The sequence below is a fragment of the Amyelois transitella genome, chromosome 29 (assembly GCF_032362555.1).
Source record: "Amyelois transitella isolate CPQ chromosome 29, ilAmyTran1.1, whole genome shotgun sequence".
NCBI classification, from domain to species: Eukaryota; Metazoa; Arthropoda; class Insecta; order Lepidoptera; family Pyralidae; genus Amyelois; species Amyelois transitella.
Genome location: NC_083532.1, coordinates 214,246 through 235,596, shown reverse-complemented (window position 1 = coordinate 235,596; position 21,351 = coordinate 214,246). Strand labels below are relative to the sequence as shown.

Sequence of the window (21,351 nt, the reverse complement as noted above, 5' to 3'; positions counted from 1 at the left end):
AACAATTTCTTATCTCTGATATTTTTTTATTATTTGCTATTTTTGTACGTTAGAGAGACATTCACTGAGAACGATTAAATATAAGAAAAAGAAGAAACGTGATACTAACTTGTGTTGGGCAGCAGATGCCGCTCGAGTTTGACCGGCGGCTCCGCGTGCATCGCCGCCAGCCCCGACACCAGCCGACCGCCCACTGCGCACAGACATACAAATTAATATGTACAATTCATTAATTGAGCTAGCCTAGAAAAAGTATTGTTTTAGATGTCATTTTAATTTTATAACATACAAAATACTGCAGCCAGGCCATCGAGAAAATTTTGAGGGATTTGAACTTGTGCCTCCAACGCTATAAATATGGACACCATTAACTAAAATCATCTTTAGCTATAAGTATCAAGCTAGCATCACTTTTAGTTTTCCAGTTCAGCCTAGCCTCCACGGAGGCGGCATAAATTTGTTTTATAGATATGCTATCCACGATCCAACATCGAATGATTAAATAATCAAAAAACGGGTAGATCCATCAAAAAAATTTCATCTGCTTCGAAAGTATTTCTTGAAAAACCTCGAATACATATTAATATCCAGTTGCCTGAATGTGTAGCATTGTACACAATGATTTCCCTCACTGTCACAATGAGAAGACTTGTCACACAGTATGACATCCACTGTGTCTACCCCACAAGACATAAATTCGAGACATGTAGGGATCTCTTTCATTCGACTAATTTTTTTGACCTATTTTAGTTTGGCATAAAGAGTATACGCATACTATTATTTGTCATAATAGTTTTTTGGCATACTATTTCAATAGGCATAAATATAGTTTAGACTAATTTTTTTTTTACCCAGGTTAGGTGAGGTTAGATTAGGTTAGGAAATATGTCAAATACTATTATGCGTAACAATTATTAGGCTATACAAAGGTATGCCATGTAAAATGATGCCACAAAATAGTGTGGTAACAGACAGACCGGCGGGCGCGTGCGGCAGCTGGTCGGGCGCGAACAGGTCGGGCTCGGCGTGGTTGCGCAGCACGTTGATGGCGTCGTCCAGCCGCTCCTCCATGCGCGCGCCCTGCACACACACACACACACACTCACCGCATGATACACATCATTCGTGATAGATCATTCTTTTTGTCCACCAAATTTTTTTTTTGTTTTTATACACAGATTGAGTTGGCCTCGAAGTAAGTTCGAGACTTGAGTTACGAGATACTAAGTCAACGATACTATATTTTATAATACCTCATATAGATAAACATCTAAGACCCAGGCCAATCAGAAAATGTTTTTTTTTCATCATGCTCTGGCCGGGATTCGAACCCGGGACCTCTGGTGTCACAGACAAGCGTATTACCGCTGCGCCACAGAGGCCGCCAAATTCATTAAAATAGGACGGTGTTTGTGATTTTTATATCTGGAGATCTTTTAGTGAACGATTCGGACGACCGATTGGTGATGGCATAAGTCGTTGACTCAACTTACAACTTTTCTTATTGAAACCGTTGCCCTGATGGTAAGCTGTTATCGTCACCTTATTACTCAAGTATTGGCTACATATGTCAAAAAAATTCAATCAATTAAAATTCAATTGAATTACTACATACAATTTCAATTACTAAATATAATCCAATTTATTCATAGGTTTCCAATTTATTCTGTTACTCAATTTAATTATTTCACAGTCAATTGTATTGACTATAAAAAGTAAATTCCATTAATTCCTATGAATCAATTGAATTAGATTATAACGGCCTCTGTGGCTCAGCGGTAGTACGCTTGTCTGTGACACCGGAGGTCCCGGGTTCGAATCCCGGTCAGGGCATGATGAGAAAAGAACTTTTTCTGATTGTCCTGGGTCTTGGATGTTTATCTATATAAGTATTTATTATAAAATATAGTATCGTTGAGTTAGTATCTCGTAACACAAGTGTCGAACTTACTTCGAGGCTAACTCAATCAGTGTAATTTGTCCCGTATATAAAAAAAATATAAAATAAGATTAAAAATATACATTTTTTTATTATATTTTAACTGGACATGTTAATTAAAATATTTAAAAACGAAAATTTGCGATAGAAATTAGAACTCCACATTCTACAAGTACAAAATGCAAGATTTTTAAAACACAAAATAAGAGAAGGCCACTGCAAACTATTCAACTCTCATGCTTATAATCTAAGAATAAGTTTCAATTAAATAATACAGCGTAGAATTTTCACATATTTTACAATCTAAATTATTCTTACTTTGCATATAAGAAAACGACGGCGGAAGAGTAATTTTTTAAAATAAAATTATGTATCATTTTAAAGTTTAATTACATCATCATAACATCGAAAACTGTAAAAATATACTTTAACTATGTATTATATATATTTATTTTCTCTCGCAATAGTAACACAAATACAGTAAACCTGTTACTATCAAATTTGCTAATACTTTTTGTATCACTTTCCGTCGATCGACTCCTTAAGGCAAAGCTATAGATTAACAGGGGAATCTAAAACATCTTATTAATTTAAATGTCACAATCATAAGTAACAGCCGTCGTGAATGAGCAATTTTGCACTAAACAAGTAATAGTTATAAATTTTATTGTATTTTACCGTTAATCCGGAAAAAATGCAATGTCGCTTAAATTAAAACAATAATCTGAATAATGGGTGTAATTAGCAAGATGTTGTAGTTCCCGCGGGTAGACAAACAAGTGGGGGTACTCACGCCGACGTCGGAGTGGTCCCGCAGGAACACCATGGCCTCGTCCAGCTGCCGCGCGTCGCCCGCGCCGCCCTGCGCATGCGGCGATCAGCGGGCGCTCGCGCGACACACTACACTAGCGGGCGGCAATGCCCAAATCAGGGGGACTACTACTAGGGAGGGGAAGTTACTGCAAAAAGGGGAGAGACTACTCCAATAACGGATAAAATAAGTCTTTAGTGGGACAAGAATAAGCGAATTAGCTTAAGGTAATTAATTCCACGTCAATCAATGTTGTGACAATTACTAAGCGATGTTCGAAATGTCCAATAATAATGACTAGAAATGGTAGAAGAAGAAAAAGTAAAGTATTTGGCAAACAAAACCAGTGGGAGGACACCAAAGGGCGGAATAATTTGATAAGAAAGGACTGAGAATGTTTCACCACAGTACCAAGGAATTTAAACACAAAGAATTTGTACTACTACGCTTCAGCTTAGATAAATGAAGTGATTAGAACAGATGAATCCATTTTGGAGAAACAAAATCGCTCCGTTTTAGCTCTGACTTCAGATATAACTGTCAGTTTCATATTGAAAGTATAAAGGATGGCGGAATCAACTGAAACATGTCTAACTACGATACTAACATACTAGCACAATATTGAACTACATGATTATGTATACAAGGTGTGTATGTCGCGTGACCGCGCCCGCTGGGGGATCAAAACACAGACGTTACGCAAACACGGTGCGGCGCAAACGTTCGTCAGAAACACATCAATAATAAGACGGATAATTTTAAACAACAAATTTAATCTGCTATTTCGACTTCATATTACATTAATTCTTATGATTTTCAGTACAACAACAGGATTCATAATTGTATCAACAGTAAGTACGATATGACACGATATGGTTGTCGTTAAAAATAATTTGCACGATTTGAAATGAATCGCATTTACTGAACTAATAAAAATTGAAAGTTTGCACCGCACCTAATATTAATGCTAAATAACAAATAGTCAATCTTCAAATCTTACTAAAAACAAAACTTGTAAAATGTTACTTAAGCTCAAGAAAACGATAAAAATTTCTCAAAAAAATAATAAAACGTGCAGTCAGGCCACTACATGCGCAACCTATGATTAATTAAATAAAAAAAAAATTTTTCATTAAATTTATTTTAATTTATACACAAATAATTAATTTTCAATTCATATTTGAACGTGTCATATTCATTCAAGGTGAAGAAACAAAATGGGTGTCGCACGTGGGCAAACTACACGTTGTCAATCTTATTTGGAAAAAGATAATAAATCTATTATAGTACATACATGCACGTCGCATGCGACTAAAAAAAGAGTTTTAGAATTATTTACATTAATACACTGATTTTCTATACTACGCAGCTCGAAATGGTCGAGTCAAAAGACCGAAATTCAATTGGTTGATAACGGGACAGGAATAGAAAATACTCTTTATATTAATTGGTGGTTGGAAGGCGACGCCGGAGTTTTATACTTTAGAGTACCATAGATCTTACTGCACAAAATAAGACACATACACTGACCAACGAACATATATAAATTAGTGATTGAATCATGAAAAGATTTGTTTCGCATAACCAAATTTCAATCATTTTCGTGATTCTCCTGACATTTATACAGGTTAAGTTATTCCCCCTTTGCCCGTGATCTAAGAGCGGGCCTACATCCACACTTTTCAGCTATCTGAATGTGCAGGATTCCTCAAGATGTTTGCCCTCATCGTAAAGGAGAAAATCAAGTAATTATTAACTCACAAAATCATTAAATGAGTACTTTATCCGTATAGATACACAGAACGGCGGCATTTATAGCCAATCAGGTTTAATTAAATTCTTAATATTATTTCAACTAGTTTCGTATTGAAAAATAGCGATTTAAATAATTCGCAAATTAAGATAAATGTTCTTGTTAAAGAACAATATTTAAATATCTGGTTTGATTAATAACTTGATTTCATCTTATTTGGTAACTTAATTATATATTTCATACATTTTAATCACAGTTTTGATACCTTGAATCCATCGAATTTATTTTTGTAACACGTTTAACAAATTTACTATTAATAATTCAAACAATGTAATTATTTCGAGCCCCATCTTTGCAATTTTTTTTTCTTTTGCAATTTACCGTAATGATCTATCGCAACTTGTATTTATTATTACTGGTCTTACAATATGCACTAATTTATATTTAACGTAAATTCTAGGCATTTCTATTCTTTTTTGTGTCTGTTCTATCATGCGAACCTTTCTATTCATCAAATTTAACCTCCTATCGGATGATTGGACCTCCCTCTGAACCAATTGCATGTCAATGCCAACCAATTGATCTTCCCTATTAACAAATTGAACCTCAGTATGAACCAATTTCACATCCCTATCAACCAATTGAACTTTCCCATCTCTCAACATACCCTCCACTTACCATAACCGGTGGTGGGAACACGGCGACATGCTGGTGGTGTCCGTTAGGCATCCCCCCCGCCGCGGCGCCCCCCACCCCCGTGACGGCCGCCACGCCCCCCACCGCGGGGAGCGCGTGCGGGGTGGACGCGCTTGGAGGGGATGACACGCCGGTGGGCACCCAGCTTGATTGCTGGAAATTATTAGAAATGAAATAGTTAATTGATAATGATACAAGGAAATATTTATAATGAGAACCGTGTCAACTGAAAATTTTGAGTATTAGGATATTCATACAAGGAACAGTTGCCAATTAGATTGAAGTCCACGTGTAATACACGTGGACGTTAATCTATCTTATTCAATCATCTTAGTCAATATGGAACAACTAATTTAACCAAAAAAGGCCTCCTACTTTAATTTAAAAAAAAACAGATTTATATCTATGTCAGCATCTGGCAATTACAAAATATATAACCTGCAATTGAAATGCACCCCAGAACGAATGTGTCTCATCTGTCCAAATTGACAAATGCGTTTCTTTAACTCGCCATACGATTTGAATCAATCATCATATGATTGTAATACAAAGCTCTATAGACACCTGGATTGCTGATTTTAAATCAGTATAGAAACATTTCATAATAAATTAAGTCTAGATAATAGGCTGTGATGTTTTTAAATATACAGAATGATGTCATGTAGTCTAATGTATGTACCGGTGTATAATGTAGGTATGGATTTGAAAAATATATTTATTAGATAACTAGGAAATTCGAACATTGTAATGAATTTTAATGCAAATAATTTGATATGCTAAAAAGATTAAGTATTTATGATGGATCATAAGGTGAAGACGCTCGAAGGTGGACATGTCCAGCTGAACGGGTCGAGGGTATGACAGGTCGCGTCTGAATAAAACAGAATTTTGGCTGTTCAAGGCGTCGTCTTATTGTCGTCTAGTCAAATTTTGATTGTCCTTTTTTTCATCAGTCTGTCAGACAGTTTTGTTCATCTAAAATGTCAAGTCAAAGTATCTGTCTGTCCATGGAGGCTGAACGGCCGCCAGCAGAGGAAAGCCACTTTATTATTTAAGAACGAGTCATTATTATCCTAGCTTGGTGGGGGAAGTGCACTGACGTGGAGAGGGACGAGCTATAACCAACCTGTCCGTTGTGATGGTGCACGTGGTGATGCTGCGGGGAGTGCTTCAGCGGCGGGTAGAGGCGCGCGTGGAGCGGTGGGGGGGAGTGCACGGGCGTGGAGGGGGACGAGCCGTACGAGGACAGGCTGCCCGCCTCCACCGCGCCCGCGCCGCCCGCCACGCTGCTCGCCGCGTACATCTACAGGCAGACATTACATTCATTACCGGATCGATATCTTTACTCTATTTAGATCTGGTAATCAACGAAATCGTGTAAAAACCTAACTTAGTCCAGGATCGTGATCAAATCATCCCAGCAGGCCGGTTGCACCTTCACTGGAGAGAACACAATGCCCTTCCAATACCACCATTCAAGAACAGATAAGTCTTTAAACCAGAGGCTGTAAACGGGATCGTAAATTATTCTAAATCATATGATAGTCGAATGATTACAAAATTAGCTGGAGTTCTCTACTACGTAAAGGTTAAAGACTTGATGAATGTGAGAGAGATATATGTCAAACTCACCGGCTGTAGAGCAGGCTTGGCGACGAGCATGGGGTCTGTGGGCGAGTGGTGAGGCGCGGCCGCTCTGAACGAGGACATGGGCGGCAGCGGGAGCTCCCCTCCGCCGCCGCCGCCCGCCGGCTCGCCTACCGCGCCGCCTGCTATACCTGGAATATGACAAATACTAGGTTCAGTAGAAGTTCCTGTTTAAAATCAATATTTTTGAGTAACATGATCACATATTGGTTACGTTGACGCAAAGGTTACGAAGATAAGGCAGCATTCGCTTCGTGTAAAACCTGGCTTACCCGATCGAGGATTGCTTTGCTGGGACGTCGTAGAGGTAGCAGCTTTAGTATACAAATAATAACTTTTAGATAAAATCGAAACAGGCTTCAGTGATAGGAGTTAGTGTTATCGAACGCCCAACTATTCTGTGTAGTTGGGCCAACCAAGAAGGTAACTGCCCTCTTCCTGATTCCTTCTTAAGCCTCTTTAATAGAAATCTTTCCTTGGAATACACGAAGTTGAAGTCTTACCTGGCGACGTGGCGTAAGGGTCGTGTTGGTACGGCGGTGGGGGCTGATAGTAGCCCGCGGCCCACTCGCCGCCGTAGTAGGGCTCCTGGTACGCGGCCGCGCCGGCGCCTTTGGGCGACGCGAACCGGCTGGGCGAGTCGTGCCCGAATTCATCGCTGCCATACTGGAAAGAGAGAGAAAGATGAACGTTAGGAGATTTTATTTTGTATTATTACAGGGTATTCATTATAAAGAGGCGAGAGTACGAAAATGAGTAGTCGAAACAGTTAGTCAATCTGGCGGCATCTGATGAGCCTTTCTCGACAAGATTCAGACTTTACTCAGTTCTCTTAGCTCAGATTGTTAAAGCATATTCTCTTGGATAGAATATTGATTGCCTTCGATAAAGATCAATGGCGAAAATACGAGGAGTTCTTAATTCAGTTCTACAGGCCGGTATACGTCAAGTTATTATTGGATTTAAATTAGATTAACCTCTATTTCACTATTTTAAGTTAATGTACAAAAGTGGCTTTATCGCATATGCGATCTCTTCCAGATTAAACTAGATCATTTAGATTACATTTCCTATACATTTGACTGCGGTAATTATTTTGAATTGTTAAGGTGACTCTCAAACATTTTATCTACCTATCTGCTTTTACGCCAATGAACCCACTACTATAAGCGAGCGTACACAAACGCTAAACAATTACAAAACAAATAGGCCAACGGCACCTTTAAAAGACTAGATAGACAACAAATTATTCCCATATCTAGCCGGCGTAGCGATACAATTACACAAGATGTCTGAGTCACCTCATTGTTCGTCCTAATCTGGGGAGTGATACGCCAAATACGATACAGATAATGGCGGCGAGCACGTATCCTGCTTCAGCCAATAAAGGCTAATTACAAACACTTCCAAATTATTATTTACTAGCTTTCGCCCGCAGCTCTGACCGCGTCCAATAGAAATTGCCGTTTCTTCCGTTTCCGTCAGAATCACCAAAGGAAAAGCAGTTTTCTTTCCCAAGATTACAACTATATTTGTACCAATTACATCCAAATTGCTTCGGTGGTGTAACTGTGAATAGTTATTAGTTGTTATTGAATTTCATCAAAATCGGGCTAGTGCAATGAAATACAGACTTTAAAAAAAACAGACTTTCACATTTATTATCTAATAATATAAATATGGATTGATTATTTTCACAACTATTTAACCTACACGACACAGGAATTTAATTAACTTATCAGTATTTTTTAAGTAATCAGGTGATGAAACATGTGACAAATTGAACATTTAGCAATTAATTTTTTAATAAAAAGTAAAATAAAACAGTTACATCAATGAAATAAAGCAATAAGAAAAAAAATCCAATTGATTCATAGGTCCAATTGGTTCCTATGAAACAATTGAATATATTTTTATAAGACCTCTCATTCAATTCAGACAATTTTCTATGATCCAGTTAAATTTAAGTATTTTATATTTCTCGGGAAAGCCAGACAGACGGACTACAAATAAACAATTCAGCTTCAACGCGTGTATTAATATATTTCCATGAATAATTCTATCGATTCCTTCACATTCATATTTTGTAAGATTTTGATTCAGCTCCCGCCGTATGGCACGCGCCTAGCCGTTTTCATCGCGTTCAAAGCTCTCAGTATTTCGCTTTCGGGACGGCGATAGTTAATCGCGCGATAAAAACGATGTAGCTTCGCGTGTCATATTACGGGTGTAGTTTATCTTTATTTTTGACACAGCTTAATTGTTTTTTGTGTTATCTTAAAATAAATTACATACATACACACAACCACGTCTGTATCCCTTGCGGGGTAAACCAAGCCAAAAGTCTTGAAAGAGGCCGCGTTCATACAAAAAATCACGCCTCTTTCCCGGAGGGGTAGGCAGAGACTACCTCTTTCCACTTGCCACGATCTCTGCACACTTCCTTCGCTTTCCGGTACTTTTGACCTGACCCTTTACCAGGACGTCCTTAATTTGATCAAGATACGTTCGTCTAGTTCGTTCAATTGTATTGGTTTTTAATGACGAAATTGAAAAAAATAACATTAGATTGATTGTCCGCGTACACCGTTGGTTCTGAACCAACGGACCGCCCGTAAAAGGCCGCTTACTCACTCCACTTGGCCATACCGTCGGCTGATAACTTGCGACACGCGATGATTGCTCTCATTGTCGCCGCGTGTACACTTGGGGGACAAGAAAATATAGAACAAAAACATTTGATTTGCATGCATTTTAAGAACACTGCTTCAGTAGGAAAATAAATAATACTTACTTTCGCAATTAGGTATGATGTAATAATAATAAATGTTTTTATTCAAGTGACCATTGACTCATTTTTGTTAGTAACAATACACTTATCCTAAGTTAGTAAGTAATATGATGTAAGATGTCGTGATGGTAGGATGGATGGTGTCGTGCGATTTCCGGCACCAATAAAAAAAAAGAATAGGACCACTTCATCTCGTTTCCATGGATGTCGTAAGATGCGACTAAGGGATGGGCTTATAAACTTGGTATTCTTCCATTAGGCCATAGGCGATCGGCTAGAAACCTGTCACTTTTTGAATCTCAATTCTAGTCTAAAAGCTGAATGTGGCCTATCAGTATTGTCAAGATCTTTGGCATTTTTTACCCCACAAGGGATATAGACGTGATTATATGTGTGTATGTATGTGGTGATGGATCATACAAACAATATCAGACAAACCAGTGATCGAAAACATTGTGAGTTCCAGTTAGATATCGCGATAAATCATAGTACCTATATATATAACTAGAGGCCGCCCGCGACTTCGTCCGCATGGAAACCCTATCAATCCCGCGGAAACTCTGGGATAAAAAGTAGCCTATGTGTTATTCTGGGTCTTCAGCTACCTTCATACCAAATTTCATGGTAATCGGTTCAGTAGTTTTTGCGTGAAAGAGTAACAAACATCCATACAAACTTTCGCCTTTATAATAGTAGTAGGATAATACTAACAGCTAGTACATCGCCCGCTAAGAGATATACTGCCGCGTATCTTTAAACTATAAACCGAACGAATTTATGCGATACACACGTTAGCGTCGACGCTTACCAGATGGCGATTGGGCTGCGACAGTGTTCGCTGTTATATCTAGCTTTAAGAATTTAAAACAAATTATTTACTAGAGGATGCCTACGTTATTATCCGTACATACATACATACATATGGTCACGTCTATATCCCTTGCGGACTGATAGGCCACGGCCACGTTTGGCTCAATGATAGAATTGAGATTCAAATAGTGACAGGTTGCTAGTCTGTCGACTAAAAGAATAATCCCAAGTTTATAAGCCTTAGTCGCCTTTTACGACTTCTATGGGAAAGAGATGGAGTGGTCCTATCCTTTTTTTTTATAATAAATAAATTTTTGACGGCCTCTGTGGCGCAGCGGTAGTGCGCTTGTCTGTGACACCGGAGGTCCCGGGTTCGAATTCCGGCCTGAGCATGATGATAAACGAACTTTGTCCAGGGTCTTGGATGTTTATCTATATAAGTATTTATTATAAATATAGTATCGTTGATTTAATATCTCGCAACACAAGTTTCGAACTTACCTCGAGGCTAACTCAAACTGTGTAATTTGTCCCGTATATATTTATTTATATTTATTTAACATTATACATACATACATTTGCAGCAGTGTACCAGTTTCCCGGCCAGCGAGTGCACTTTCTCGCTATTGTGCGCCCGGTCGGGGTAAACACTATTGTGCGTCGAGATAACGCGCCTGCGTCGATTCGATTCTTGTATCTCGGTGGCCTTAGGTGTAACTAGTAGGTATTTATTGACATACATTTATAAAAGGAGTGAGTTATTCAAATTCAAAATTTCTATTCATTATCATGGGACACTTCATATCACTTAATAAGTGTCATATCACTTTTGGTTTCACAACATTGGTTGACGTCAAATATATTACTTAAAACTGAAAACTAAGTTAACTGCCTCTTCCAAAGCGTCAGTGCAGAAGAAGCGGTAACAAACTCCACTGAAGCATTTTCTTCAACAACGCTAACTTCACAACTATCCAAACTTAGAATAGAATTATGTACAGACAGTAATTTTTTTAGGTACTGAAATAAAGGTGTGTGTGGTTATCTGCACTTTTGAACAGGACCACCCAACATTTTCCCATGGATGTCGTAAAAGGCGACTAAGGGAAAGACTAATTAACTTGGGATTCTTCTTTTAGGCGATGAGATAGCAACCCGTTACAATTAGAATCTCAATTTCAACATGAAGACAAGCTTAATATGGCATTCCAGTATTCTTGAGATTGCCGGCTCTGCCTAAGCCGTTAGATATAAAGAAGTGATTACATATATAGTATCTTCATACTAGATCAATCAAACCGACTTCAAAACACATTCAATAAGCTATTGAAATAAATGACTCGGAACAATAAACTGCATATCAAGTTATCCCCGCATGGAACTCTTTGTCGCGGTAACAGAGGCGAAGTTGCATTGAATTTTGGTACGTCGATTCGCTGTCGACTGTACTTATAACACATCGGGCCCACAACAGATAGGTGTCATGTTACCGTTCCATTAGAGGGGCGAAAAATATCGGGTGACGCCGGACGTACCACGCAATAACAGGGATTTTAAGTGATTTCAAGACAATGATGGGAATCGATGATGGTGTATTGTAAGTTTTATTTGTGATCAATAACAATCTGTTAAGTTAGTATTGTAATGTAATTTACTTTAAAGGTAAAAAATGTAGTTAAATTTCGGAAAGATAAATTTTGACACGTCTATTTTGTTTTTTAGCCTATGGTTTAAAAGTAAATGCACTGAATCGAGAGTGGAGGAATGGTAAGAGAAAGATTTTTATCTATAATATATAATATATTAATAATAAAAAACATGACGAATCACATAAAGAATAGTGAAATAAATATACAATGGGATTTTCTTAATCTTAAGCACATTTTACAAACACCAAAAATAAATTATAACTTTAATCAACTTACAATAAAACCTACCTAGGTACTACAAAATTATACAATTGAAATAGATGTTAGCAGATGGGAGTGATTTGCTTAGCAGTGGCAATGGAGGTCTTAAGAAAATAACAACATGTTACATACATATATTCACGTCTCCATACCTCACGAGGTATACAGAGCTAACAGTTTCGCAAAGACTTAGAAGCCACGTTCGACAGTACGGCTCAATGATGGAATTGAGATTCAAATAGTGACAGGTTGCCAGCCCATCGCCTAAATGTGGTTTGGTGTGTGCCGTGTGGTCCCCGGCACTAATACAAAAAAGAATAGGACCACTCCATCTCTTTCCCATGGATGTCGTAAAAGCCGACTAAGGGGTAGGCTTATAAACTTGGGATTCTTCTTTTAGGCGATGGGCTAGCAACCTGTCACTTTTTAAATCTCAATCCTATCTTAAAGCCAAATAGCTGAACGTGGCCTATCAGTCTTAACAAGACTGCAGGTTCTGTCTACCCCACAAGGGATATAGACGTGATTGTATGTATGTACGTATGTATGTATAAATACATAGACAATATGCAAAACACAGAAACGGCACTTAGAGAAAATGCAACATTTCGTGGCGCTCGTCTCGAGACCCAGATAAATTAATAATATAATCGCCATAAAAACAACGGTACCTACACCGAAACGCCCACGGTTACTATCGTAGTACAGTGTAAATATAGACGCGTACAAATAGCGGCCATGTTTGTGACGCGTGACGTCACGGGCGGTGAGGAAGGAAAGCGAGTTAATTTGTACTTTATGCCGGTAAATACAAGGTTCAGTATGCTAATCTATGTGTCATTGCATTGCTTCTAAGTCGGGAATAGAGGAGACAAAGGTAAGATAATTTGTACTTTATGCATGTGAGATAAGGTTCAGTAAGATAATTACATTACTTAGAAGAAGCGTGAAATAGCGGAGCACAAAGTGAGTTAATTTGTACCTTATGTATGTATGCAAAAGGTTCAGTATGATAATCTGTAGTAAATTGCAGTGTATTGAATTAAGTAATTAATTTTGAATGAAGCCACTGGGCTGACGGAACCGTATGATTCTTCAAACGGTTTTCAAGTCAACAAGATCTTTACCTATATTACCTAAAGAAATAGATTATAAATTACGCGTAAACGTGCCAGATAATAAATACCTTTTTAGAAAAATGCCTGTATGCCTGTCAAAGTCCATTTCTTATAGCTATCTTATACCAGAAGGCAGTATGTGCCGTGTGGTTCCCGGCACAAATACAAAAAAAGAATAGGACCACTCCATCCCTTTCCCATGGATGTCGTGAAAGGCGATAAAAAGATAGACTTACAAACTTGGGATTCATTTCTCATTCGATGGGCTAGCAACCTGTCTCTATTTGAATCACAATTCTATCATTAAGCCAAATAGCTGAACGTGGCCTATCAGTCTTTTCAAGACTGTTGGCTCTGTCTACCCCACAAGGGATATATGTATGTAGGTATGTACCAGAAGGGATTTGGCCGTAAAACGTTAACTGGCCAGTGCCTCTCGACGATCGATTTTTTTCTTAAACTTAGACAGGAAGCTTATGCCCAGCAGTGGGTGATGGAGGGGTCATGTAGATAATGATGAAGCTGATAAGAACATAATCGGTAAAACACATCGTAGCAAAATGCTTACCAATTTAAGAGTACAGTCGTTTATAACACATTGAACTTATAACTAGAAGTACTCTTTTGATTGCATGATGACCTTACCCCACTCTCCTGGCTGGTGGCGGGCGGCGGCTGCAGCCCGTGCTCCTCCTGGTACCGCCGCCGGGCCCTCTGTTTCAGCAACGCCGAGGCATCCGGCTGCCCGAACGAGAACACATTGGGCTCCCTACCCAGGAACACCTTCTCATTAAAGTCCGTAGTCACAAACTCACTATGCTTATAGTCCACATACTCCCGGCCGTCCAATATCTCTGAAGTCAGTCGCAGACTGTCCGACGTCTGCCTCAAATGCTCACTCTCCGGCCTGTAGTTGTCACAGATCTGGCTGAACGTGTTGAAGTACTCCGAGGCCAGGTCCTTGGGCTGCTCGGGCGGCGGGTCGGCCGGGAGGAACGAGGCGTCCATGACTTCATGCCGCAGCGACATCACTGTTCACTTGAATTTGAATTTTTTACACTTCATTGCACTCGTGAGCTCGTATCGCACATCCACTGGAAAGCATGAGGTATTCACGTTCCGTTCCACGATAAAAGTGAGTAATTCTTTTAGGGCATCATGATATCTTGAAATGCTATATTATTTTGATAAAATAAAGGAAATATGAGCGCATCATCAAAAAATTGCAGAGAAAATAATTGAATGGAGGACGCTCCACTTAACTCCCCCGACAAGAGATAGCTTTTAAATTTAAGAAGAAGAGATATCTAGAAATGTTGACGATACTTTCTTATAACAAAGCCTGCCTGGCCATAAATATACTGATACAATAAAAAAATAACAAAATAATATTTTTGAATTTGGAATCTGTCATTTATATAAATTATAAATTATCGTATAAAGTGCTTTCTTAGTTTTTTTTTTTTACATTTTGTTAGCGAATGTCCATATCATCTTTTTTTTTTAATATTGAAATTTTATTCACAGAATCGAGTTATTAATACTGACACGGTGACACGACAAAATTGAAAATTGCAATATATCGATAATCGAGAGAGACCACCCATCCGCGATGCACCGTGCACTAAGCGAGTCACCCAAGGGACTGACACCGGAACACCTTGCGACGTGAGAATTAACCCTTCAATTGTAACCCCAGAGAAAGCAGGTAAAGCCAGATTTACAGTCGTACAGTCGACACCACATCAACCTACGCAAATCCACTGCAATTTCGCACCTATTACCGCGACATAGAGTACCTTAATACGAGGCTATACATACGATGTAAAAATTTTATATCAATAGGGTTTTAATAATTCGGCTTTGAATCTGATAATAATGTCGGAAGTGACATATAGTGTTACATAATGACAAAGACAGCCAGGCTATGATTGACAGTGACATTTGAGATGTCAAATTTCACGTCTGCAAAAGCCGGGCGTAAATACAATATAATTATGTATTAGTCTTTTTTCAGGGCTATACAATGATATTGACTGAGGTAGCTTTTGTAGCAGACATCAGTTTTTAAAACCAAAATGGTGTCTATTCATTCCAGAATTCGAAATGATAATGAAGATGTTGATGTTTTGTGATGTCACATCTACTATTTAGTTACCATGATTATCCCCTGCGTACATCTTTTGTATCATCAACATTCATCATTCTTTCTTTTCATTTAAGATACTCTTTACCTTGCGATAATCGTAAAATAATCGACTCTTCGACATAAAGTTAGCCTACATTTAATGACGGGTTAAGTTATTCAAAACTAAATTCCAAACTGAAATCATTTTATTGGAGGTAAGGTATAGTGTCTTCGACCTCAAGTACAGAGCGAGAAAAGGCAACGATGAATAAGAAAGCAGAATTTCATACTTGGATTAAATTTTAAAAGAGACAGCTAAAAACACCATTAAAGAAAAAAAATATATTGTATTCCACACGAGTGAAGGTCAAAAATTTCGCACATTGCGTTTTTTTTTTAATTCTTCACACAACGCAGACAAAGCTACTAAATTTGGAGCTTTCGACAAAGCACCGGCGGCTTTCAAAGCTCGCGATACATCATTATTGTCACACCAGGTATGCCAGGTTTTGTATTGTGTGAGAGTTAGATGAAGTTGGAAAAAGTTCTTTTTTTTTAATTTCATTTCAACAGATGACCGTGATTTTGAAATTTGTGACAAAAAAAAAGATATTTATATGCAGCCTAATCACATATGGAACCTACATGTCTCAAACCCTTAGACCTAGCGATATTTCAGCCAGAACACTACAACGAAAACAATACCTGAATTCAGATGGTTCGCATTTCTGAATGGCGGTATGGTTTACGGATTTTTTCTGGGAATGAATATTAGTAAATCCTCCCAGCCCAACAGCTCCGACGTACCATGGATCTGAATACTGGAAGGGTCATATTGGCGCCAGCGTCCTCTTTTACATAATATACGATGGAACCCATTCCAAAGTGTTCGCACGGAAGCCATACCAGCCCGAATGCGCTGACGCATCCGCGCTCGGTTCCCAGGCGTGCTCGCGAGCACTCAGCTGATCCAACCGGTGTCGAGTTGCCGCGCCGCCGGCGGGCTACGTGGGGGGCGAGTTGACGAAGCTTTATAATCTGTGTTCAATAGCTAAGCTAATTTATATTTTTCAATATTCAGCCCACAAACACAACACATACATCCTGGTTAGATCTAAAGTGCAAGACCATATTTTTCTACTTGCCGTTATACTCGTAACCCGTATCAGTTTTGTTAAGAGTCGACTAGCAGAGAATGCCCTATTGCATTATATCCACTTGTTATTTAATTTCATAGAATTACTTACATACACATAATCACGTCTATATCCTTCGCGGGGTAGACAGAGCCTACAATATTGAAAAGACTGATAGGCCACGTTCAACTGTTTGGATTAATTATAAAATTAAGATTCAAATAGTAAGAGGTTGCTAGCCCATCGCCTAAAAGAAGAATCCCAAGTTAATAAGTATATCCTTTAGTCGCCTTTTACAATATCCATGGGAACGAGATGGATTGGTCAGCTTCTTTTTTCCATTGGTGCCGGGAACCACACGAACTTGCATTATAAATAAACAATCTCTGTCTGTCCATAATCAAACAATCATCAGCGTCTATTTGACACTGTATACACCGATAACAACTATTTCTTAAAATCGAACTTGTATGGTTAGTCCGGAGGAAGCTTTACATACTAACATACATAAAATCACGCCTCTTTCCCGGAGGGGCAGGCAGAGACTACCTCTTTCCACTTGCCACGATCTCTGCATATTTCCTTCGCTTCATCCACATTCATAACTCTCTTCATGCAAGCTAGGCGGTTTCGGGTACTTTTAACCTGACGAAGGAAGCTTTCTATTTTTATATTATGCCAAATCACAAGGCACACCTACAGCTACAATGTCTACAGCACAAGTGGCTGCACCGGGTGTCGAACTGCCACCATCTGTGCAGGAGACAGGTGTGTGTAAACAAACGCACACATTGACAGATGGGGGGGCAAGGTCACACGATTGGGACAACTGTCAACTAGAAACGTAGGAAGTACAGCGATTACCCTCTCTGGTAGAATAGAATAGATTTATTTTCAAAATTGGATACAAGGTACCACATATTGACGTCACATAACTTAAATCTAATTATAACTACTACCGCTTCCAAAGCGCATGTGTAGAAGAAAGAAGGTAAGTAAAGAAGTACTACAGCCAAAAGCAACCCAAGCAGTAATTAAGTGACCTTTTAACTTTTCATGGGGATGAATTCCCTGCTCATAGTTCCAGCCATTCTAGACACCACATGTGCAAGGCAGGTGTATGTTTGTATGTACAAACAAGTGTCAGAAACAAAAGGTCAGGGTCACGCGAGGAATTAGGGGAAAAACACCGGCATTCCACAACTGGCGTGACAGGAAATGGTTTCAAGATTATTGACGAATTGGAAGATATTACACAGCTTATAAGCCATACGACTGAACGTGGCCTTTCAGTGTTTTCAAGACTGTTGGCTCTGTCTATCCCGCAAGAGATATAGACGGGACTATATGTGGATATTGGATACAAGGTATCACATATTGACGTCAAAGATTACTTGAAGTTACTGCCGCTTCGTTGCCGCAAGTGTAGAAGCAGCAGCGCAACAAACTACACTGTAACTTGATGTGAGACTGAGTTCAAGAGAATATTCTACGAGATCATCGAGATTTTGGTAAATTAGAAGTCTGATTCGCTATCAGTTGGCGCATTACTCATCTGCTGTTCATGGTAACAGTCTGACTGAAGAGTGATGATAAATAAATAGTTACATATGTATATAAAATCACACGTCTTTACCAGAGGTCTTTTCACTTCATCACTCTCTTCATGCTAGCTCATCGGCTTAGAGCACACGATTTTCCTCCTTACAAAACCCTATAAGTATAACATTCTAATCACCACATGTGCGAGGCAGGTGTATGTTTGTTTATACAAACAAGTGGCAGAAACCAAAGGTCAGGGTCACGAGGGGGATTAGCAAAAACATCAGCATTCCACAACTGGCACGATAGCTACTGACAGGTGGGTACAAAACATGGGGGGAAATGATTTTGCAGGAGAAACCAAAAAAAAGCAGAAACAAAGGCTTGGTTCTCAGGGTGTGGTTCTTTGGATCGGCTTACTCCGAGCTGGAGGGCTACGGACACTTCGCAACAGGTAACAATGTGAAGTTCATGCAGTTCTTGTTCGGAAGGCCTGATGCGAGGGTATAATGCGTGGGGTGAGTTCAATACAACCCAAAAGTTCCATGTGCTTCCGGAAAGCTGAACCCGTACGCTGAATCAATATAAAGATATTCAAATAGAAGTTGAAGGTATTGAAGAAAATGCTGCAGTGCAGTTTGTTACTGCTTCTTCTGCTCTGACGCTTTGGAAGAGGCTGTAAACTTGGTTTTAAGCAATTAATTTGACTTCAACCAATGTTATGAAACCAAAAGATATGACAATTACTAAGTTGGAAATATTTCATAATAATTTTGAATTTTGATAATATAAGGTGACGCCGCGTCTAACTAGCAATCTCAAAAGGAAGCCCTTGGCGATATGAACGCACATTTGCCCGCACCGCACGCAGCGGTCGTCACGTTACGAATTGAATTATTTAGAACTTCACTCTTCAGGAAAATGGAAATGACATGGCAATAATAAGGAAATGGTTTAATTAGATATGATCTGGAGCTTCGAAGCCAAACTTTTGCTCACTTTTGTAAAATCATAAAAATATAGAAGATCGAAAAGAAGTCAAATATCGTTCGAAGAATTAAATCGGTATACGAAGGAGACACTCTGAAGAGACATATATTAAATGTGTTCAGGCGACAATTATCATACAGAAGCGAATAAAAAAACCCGCATCGAATTCAAGCGAAGGAAACAAAGCGATACATCGCGGTTCACATACAAATAACATCTGATCGGAGAGTCAATGATCGCTGCGCGCGCGCCGCTGTCACATCCTGCCGCCGCGCCAATGTTGGAGCCAACGTTGGCAGGATCTGCACCGAATATTGGTTTTCACTTGTTACGATCTTACAGCTGTAAGGTGGTTGTCGATTTAAATTAGATTTTAATGTCAAATGAGTATATTTTGCCTGTCTTACTCGGTTTTTAATCAAAATTGTAATATCGTACCTGTTGTCAAATAAGATTTCTTTATTAGAATTAGGAATATCTGTTTTTCAATACAGGCATTTCACGAATAGTTCGAGAATAATAATCCGGTCGCTTTGACCGCCTGATAATCCTAATCGAAACCATTTTCTGTATTTTGAATAAATGAATTAAAATAAAAAGTACCTATATAGCCAATTTCTTAAAAATAAATAAAATTTTTGTTTTACCCTGAGATTCAGTACATTTCCATATCAACATAGACTACTAAATCAAACTGAATTAAAATTCAACTGAAATAATAAACATTTCCCTCCCAATAACGGGCTGGCTGTTAAGAACATTGGCCCAATACATGGCCAACATTGGGCCAACCCGAGGCCAACACTTAGCGCGCACCTGCCGCCGGCTGCGCCGCGACCGGTCCCGCGTCGGATGACCCGGATTTTTTACACGTTTTCTAAAATCACCCCCCTTTCCCTTCCCGAAGTATTCTTTATGCTGGTGAATGATACATTTAAAGTTCAAGTCTCTACACATATCGCGATTTTATCCTTTACGGTTTAGACAGAGGTTTTGCGGGGAATCTATAGTGACAGGTTGTGACCCCATCACCTCAGGAGCCAAATAGCCCCGTTGCGTGAACGTTTGAACTGGTTTGAACCGCTTACACATGTTTAGCAACCACGGGTGTAGGCCCCACTTGGATGGCTGACCGCAAGTAGCACAAAATTTCAGAAGTCGGAAGGCACGTTTAACCTGCTGCCATCACTAAAGACAGTTGTAAAGCCATGTCATATGATTCAGGCGGTCTGAAAAATATAACACCAGTGTTGGCTACTAACAAAATGGACCCAAATAAAGAAAAAATAGTAATCCCAAGTTTAGAAGCCTTATTGTTCGCACTTTTAACTTTTTAGTAAAATGAAGATTGGTTCAATAAAATAAATAGGTCCATCGCCTACATTAATCCCAAGTTTAGAATCTTTATTGTTCACACTTCTTAGTAAAACCAAGTTTACTTTGTACATAAGTTTGTGTAAGTATGGATGCTGTGTATAGTCGCATGCGCAGATGCGATGACGTCCACGAGTTGCATATCTAGGATATTTCAACCATAATTGGTTCGTTAAAGGCTACGCATGAGTGCTCACACTGTACAGTGTGATCATTGTCTGTTGTTTTGTATTTTAAGCCTTGAAAAATAGGTTGAGAAACAGGGTGATATGGAAATGCTGTAATGGAAGAAGATATAGCGAAAGGAATGGAAAGAGGAATGCTTGGACGGTTTGGTCCAAGCATTCCTCTTTCCATTTGGTTTTGGTCGGAATGGGGAGTGGATGAATAATTGACAAAGCAAATTCTTATTTTAGGCGATGGGCTAGCAACCTGTCATTATTAAAATCTCAATTTCACATTTGAGCTATACTGCTGAAAGTGGCTTTTCTGTTTTTAAGAGACTGATGGCTCTACCCGTAAGGCATAATGACGTGATTATACTCGTATGTATGTATACGTAAATATGTACAAGAAAAGTGCGAATGGGAATGTTGGTTCTCGGTCAAATCGGAGATGTCCTGGCGAATAAGGTCAGGTCAATATTACTCTAAACCAACTGTGAAAAGATGGGTAAAAGGGATATGTGCAGAGTTCTCGGCAAGTG

General features: G+C 39.0%; 1 protein-coding gene across 9 annotated transcripts in view; it reads right to left on the bottom strand.

The window, feature by feature from the left end:
• The window catches only part of LOC106139812 (protein daughterless), a 99,534-nt gene that overhangs the window by 8,642 nt on the left and 69,541 nt on the right, over window positions 1–21,351 (bottom strand). For 5 of the 9 annotated variants that reach the window (XM_060952806.1, XM_013341314.2, XM_013341315.2 and 2 more), the window contains exons 2-9: window positions 14,121–14,569; window positions 7,350–7,512; window positions 6,832–6,977; window positions 6,326–6,502; window positions 5,182–5,352; window positions 2,733–2,801; window positions 978–1,080; window positions 110–193 (exon numbers count right to left, since the gene is read on the bottom strand). In XM_060952806.1, the coding sequence (XP_060808789.1) occupies window positions 110–193; window positions 978–1,080; window positions 2,733–2,801; window positions 5,182–5,352; window positions 6,326–6,502; window positions 6,832–6,977; window positions 7,350–7,512; window positions 14,121–14,504 (1,297 nt within the window). In that variant the 5' untranslated portion in view covers window positions 14,505–14,569. Of the gene's footprint in view, window positions 1–109; window positions 194–977; window positions 1,081–2,732; window positions 2,802–5,181; window positions 5,353–6,325; window positions 6,503–6,831; window positions 6,978–7,349; window positions 7,513–14,120; window positions 14,650–21,351 lie in introns of all 9 variants that reach the window. The other 4 variants (XM_060952803.1, XM_060952804.1, XM_013341316.2 and 1 more) reach the window with 2 other exon arrangements.